We start from the raw sequence: 6155 nt of genomic DNA on the forward strand, positions 1-6155 counted from the left end.
CAAACAAAACGACTTTTTCGTGTAAACAAACATCTAAGTGAGTGGGCATTCGTGGCCTAATGGTTTGAGAGTCTGACGCGTGACCAGAAAGTTGCCAGGGCCGGCAGGTGTACTGCTCCGGGTGTACGTGTGTTCACGACTTGCTGTGCGTGCGTTCACTACTCTCTGGATGGGTTAAATGCAGAGGTCACATTTCAGGTATGGTTCACCTTAACTGAAAAAAAGGGCACTTTCACTTTTTTTTATTTAAAACGCATAAAAAGTTTACAGTTTTTAAACGGCCTCTGAGACCCACATGATTGTTTTTGCCCCTTTTGGTGTTAGATGCTACGGTTTCTGTGTCATATTTGCATATTGTTTCATTTCTAGGGTGTTGCTAAAGGGTTGCTAGGTTGTTATGGGTGATTGCTAAGAGGTTGCCTACTGGGTTAAATCACAAGATACAACTGTAAATTGTTGCCATAAACATAATAACTTTAAAAGTAAGCTATCACGTATAGTAAACCTGATGACATCATGCAGAGCAGTATTGCATAAATATGGGATTAAGCCTTGATTTGATGAATTTGGCCTTGACTCTGTTGCATGAAAGCAGGAGTTGCTAAGAAGTTCTATTCTTTGCAGCTAACAACCAGGCTAAAATTAATCCTAGTGATTTATCTGTCTATTCCGCTGTCAATCCTACTAGAAGTTAATGTGTTTTACAATCTCCCCATGGTGTTCAGTAAATATGTTGCATAATTTTCCTGCATTAAAATAATAGATATAACTTTACTGTCATTCCTCGTGAGCCTCCTGTTATTTCACTGAGATTAGGAAGAGTTCTGTTCATACTGATGTCAGAGGTTTGATAAATACATGATAAACTATAATCTTAATTGTAGAGCGCATAAGAAATGACTGATAATGTAGCAAAGGTGGTTTCATTTAAGTCTGTGACAAGTTCAAGACGTATCTGTATAGACAGAAGTCCGATTCAAATGTTTCCTCTTCATGGTGGCATGCCCTTTGTTGGATGATGTCGTAGACGAGAAAGTGTTAATACTCAGGTAAGATTGATTTATGGTTACTGTCGGCTACATACATTTATTTTTTGCATTAAATGACCTTAATAGGCTACATGTTATTGTTACAGATGATTTGTGATACTGACTGCCTTATCACAAATTTAGAGGCAAAGTGGCCCTGTCCATGAGCCAGTAGAATTTACCAAAGATACTATGTAAGCCACCCACATTTTTTCAGGCTACTTGGACATCATGAGTGTGCCAGAATTTTTACTCTGCTAGTTGTAAGAATTGTAAAGCCAGTGATAGAAGGCATCCAGGGAGGGACATCCACTTTTCCATGTGCAGTAGTCCGGCAATAACGTACCTTGTATGAAGAGGCCAGTTTCTCTTGCTGGGCCAGAGTCAGTGGCTGTCCCTCCCTGGATGCCTTCTATCCCTGGCTTCCCTTTATTCAACTCCAGGGCCAGCTCAGCTCCTCTGCTATGGTGAAGTCTTGGGTTGGAAAGCCACGCCAATTTACATACTTTATATAACTTGCGTTTACTTAATGAAAAAATATATGTCATTAATTAATTTTTTTTACTTTTAATATATACTTGATATCTTTGAGAAAATACAATAGAAGTAATAAAGTTACTCAGATTTACTTGTTTTGTACTTGCATATACTCATTTTCTATTTAACATTTTGTGAGTGTTTTTCAGTGTGAATTGTTTCACCCAAAAATGTTGTATATTACATTACAGATTTTATTCATTTTTGCATCACTGATTCTGTGATCGATTAATAGTCCCGTGGGCAATAAAAGAATGCCGTGAACGTTCACTCATCCCAGCTATCTACACCTGGCTCCCGCCTTTTCAGTTATTCTTGCTTTCTTAATTCTACTTTTGTGCAATACCCCCCAGATTCAGATACATATATAGACAGTTAACATAAACAAACATTATGTGGCCCAACCTTTACTTTCGGTAGGTCGCCGCAAAGAATCCCTGTTGAGAAGTTTGAATGTAATTTGATAAAATAAATATACAATAAAATATTGATATAAATTAATAATATAAATTAAATACAAAATAAATTTTAATATTATAACCAAACACAGACCGGAGAGTAACTTGGGCCAGGCGTGTGCATCCGATGAAACCATCTAGCATATATTAGATTCTGATCATGACCATTTCAATGAATGTAGTATCATATTTAGCTTTAAGTCTAATAATATCTTTCAGTTGAAGTCACAATGCAGCTCAAATTTTTGTTTTCATTTGCTTCTGTTCACATTCATTTAAATAATCAACCTTTTGGTTTTGGTACAAAACTGTTTATCATGTAATGTACATTCAAAAGTACAGTATGTGCATGAGCATTTGCAGTTTGTCAATGTCGGCAAAGAGGAGAACAGAGGTCAATGAGGTGGATATGAGCCCGGTCAAACATCCAGGCATGGATGACATCAAGGAAGGAGGAAGAGAGCATGTAAATACATCAAACACATCAGAAGATTTTTGGGCCTTTAATTTACAGAGGTCAATATGATAAACCTAAAAATCAGCTGCAAATCACCCAAATCCTTGACAGAAAAGGTAGTTTACAGTATGACTGTTGTTAAGACATAGTAGGAAGACTATAGTCTATCACTGAACATATTACTGCAAGTACTTCACGATACAGTAGTAAGCTTGGGTATACTTTTTGCTCAAAATGCATTCAAAGGACCACAGATTAACATAATCAATGTCTGTCACATATACAGGTTAATAAACTAAAGTTTTTTTTTCTCACAGATTATTAAAGAAGAATAAAATAGCAAAAATGAAAACAACAAGCCATACATATCGCTGTTAGTTAACACCGGTTTAGCATGAGACGTTCAATATATTTCTGGAGAAAGAGTCCTACGGCATGTTTCCACTGTGGCAGGAGAAATCTGCCAAATTGCCGCTCACAATGCCGGAACTTTGTAGCTGTGGGGCATGCGAGACTGTTTCCTCTGTAGCTGCTAGCTGTCAATCCCACAATTCAGCTCGAGGACGGTGTGCTCGGATTCCATTGAATGAACTGACTGGAAAACACTGTTCAATATGTGCTAATGAAACGTATTTACATTTACATTTCTACAAAAGGCTGTGTAGAGCTTTCTTAACTGGCATTACTGCCATTTGTTGTTACTATGTTTGTGAAAGTGAGTTCTTAACCTGATAGGATTAAGAATAAACACAGACATAAACTTTTTTTTTAAAACACTGAGACTCTCCAATAAATCCATTTCATGCACACTCACACTCGAGGTGTTGCATGTTTTTAATATTACTATACAGTACTGTACAATAAATGCTAAATTTACTTAATACAATTTTTGTTTCTGTAGTCAATTAATCCATAAAGATACGCAAAAAGATGTTTGTTTGTAGGATACGCCATTATAAAAAATGGGGAAACATGGATTTACAGAATGGACAGTATACTCTCCTCTGCTGTCAGAAATAACCATATGGTGTTGTCATATTATATATTCATTGATCACACCTTTCGACAACACACTGGAGAGATATGGAGAGATATTACAGGCAGTATGGATTTTTATTTGATTCAACAATCTAGAAGTATTTCTAAAATGTACTAAATGCAAAAAAATTCACCATAATTATTTGTTTAAAACAGTGATTATGTGTAAGGAAATACAGCTAATAAAAGCTTGTTGATAAAATCAGTTTTATGAAGAAATAGTTGTGTTACTAGTGATATCATTTTAGATTTTTCTAATAAGAGTTTTGAAAATGTACAGCTTGAGTGTAAAGGCTATAAAAAACTGATGTATTACAATAGCTCACTGGTCAACAGCACATAGCAACAACCACTGACTTTCCATTTTTAACATATAGAGCCGGATATACATAAAATGTTGTTACTGGTTTAGCACACAGCTAAGCACTTTTTCACCCGCATGCGGAAGACAGGGGTAATTAAAGCCCTTACGGCCCAATCTTGATTTCACTGCTAAATTCTTGAACCTTGAGCTCTCAGAGGTCCAACCTTCAAGCAGCCATTACTCATCGCACACATCCACACACACATCTCTTTTTTCCCCAAAGACCACTGACCTGTGCACTCAACTCACAACTGCTGCCAACCACTGCAGCCCTGCCAGCAAGATGAAACCACTACAGAGCTACATGGGTGGCTGTGAGTCCAGAACGAAAGAGGTTACTAAGAAAGTCTATTGTGAAGACTACACAATCAGCATTCTGATGGTTTCAGTTTGGGACCTCACAGCCTGTTCCACCCAGAAACATCAATATTATCATGACAATGCTATGTCCACTGGCACAACGGCCTCGACAACTCACTCGTCTCCCGGCCAAACAGAACCGAGCGGGTGACACATTCTCTCAATGTCAACCAGCGCTGCCAGCATCACTAAACATCACATTTGCACCCGTTTTGGCCCAAAGGAGTTTTCGGGGAGAGTTGCTTAGCAACTTACATAATCTTTATATGCTTTGCATTATTGCAAGAATCAGAAGCTGAGCTTTGCTGTGGAAATCAAAGTTTTGTTCCTCTTATCAGTCCGCTGATCATTGCGTGGCCAGGCAGAAGTGTGCGATTGTTATCTCAAGGCTGATTTTATGGGTTTGGACCAGAGGAAAGAGCAATCGCTCTGATTGTCCATGTCTTTTATGCTTATGTCTGAGGTCTGTTAACGTGCGTTGTGGGGATCTGCATTAGATCTTGCATTAAACTGTGCATTAGTGTGCATTAATTAAAGGAGAAATTATGTTTGAATTTCTATTCTGAATAACAATTCTCTCCCATCAGTCTTCAGGTTAAAAACATATCGGAATAGAATATATGTTCTATAGCTGGAGTGTATTAAAATAAATTGCAACTGCATTCATTGATGTTTATAAAGTACTAATAATGACAAAATGGAAAGCAAGCATAAATTAGAATAAAATATTAAATTCCTCTGAAGACTCTGCATACAGAATAGAATTGATTAGAATAGTTAGCTGTACAACAACACATATTCAGACTGCACATGGTGTAGATGCACCAAGCGATTCAATGTGCAATGTGCCATTTGTTTTATTTATGATCTGCCAGCCAAATACAGTATCACGTTGCTTTAGATGTTAGTAAAAGACAAAAGGCTTATCGTCAATACATGCCTATTCATGTCCATCATTAAAGCAAAAGATGCAGATGTGGATGCCGGGCCAGTCTTACCTCAACGCTGAAATGATGCTCTTCGGCTGCCGAACACCACATCCACATCGCCGTATGCAGCCAGAACAGCACTGCACACGTACAGTCCAGCCATCGTTTGTTTAAAAACGTAATGTTCATATTTGTGGGTTGGTTTGATATTGACTCTGTCGGCTATTTTCGTCTCCGTCTTCGTATGTCAGTTAAGCAAGTGGCATTGTGGACCAAAGATGAAACCATCGGAGCGCGGAGAAACATCGGCGTCCGCACATTTTGTCAGTTTTGTGGCGATCCACATTCTATCAGAGACATTAAATCGAGGCATTTCCTTTGCTCTAAGCGTTACCTTAGCGAAAGGCAGGTTGCTTTTCTATATTGAGCAGCATCCATAGCATAAGCACTGCGCATGCGCCCTGCCTCCGAAGCGCTGACGCTTGTTGACAAGTAGGCATCATTCATTCTACACCCATTCTTCTTTCTGCGGCTCTCAATCTGAGATCAATGAAGGAGTTAAAATTGGTTTTAGGTGGGCGGGACAATAAAACGCTTAATATAACCTTTGGAAAACACGAGTTAATTCTTAAGTGGGTCATCAGCAGTCTATCAGATTTCAGCATCCTTTTGTTTAATAAGAATACAATAATAATGTTGATGCTTTTGTGGGTTTCATTAAAAACGATGACAGAATTGTCTTTGCCACAGTTGTGTTATTAATCAATGTCCATACATTTGTCGTTTTTCCATTAATATTGTGCTAAAAATATGAACATAAAAACAAAGAAAATTTTAAATTAGTCAGTTTAAGGTATTATGTTCGTCTGACAGTGAACGTTGATGCCCACCACAAGATGGGGGTGGTTCACTACATTAAGGCATTTACAGATTATTTACAGATTCTTCAAAAGAATGCGTGCGTTCGTGTGTTTGTGACCAACT

At 37.9% G+C, this 6155-nt stretch overlaps 1 protein-coding gene across 1 annotated transcript in view; it reads right to left on the minus strand.

The window, feature by feature from the left end:
* mmp16b (matrix metallopeptidase 16b (membrane-inserted)) overlaps positions 1-5701 on the minus strand; it is a 30376-nt gene extending 24675 nt beyond the window's left edge. Inside the window, exon 1 of the mRNA XM_079452842.1 lies at positions 5241-5701. Within this exon, the coding sequence (XP_079308968.1) occupies positions 5241-5360 (120 nt within the window). The 5' untranslated portion in view covers positions 5361-5701. The remainder of the gene's footprint in view (positions 1-5240) is intronic.
* Between the last annotated feature and the right edge of the window lie 454 nt (positions 5702-6155).

The sequence above is a fragment of the Barbatula barbatula genome (genome assembly GCF_947034865.1).
Source record: "Barbatula barbatula genome assembly, chromosome: 3".
NCBI lineage: Eukaryota > Metazoa > Chordata > Actinopteri > Cypriniformes > Nemacheilidae > Barbatula > Barbatula barbatula.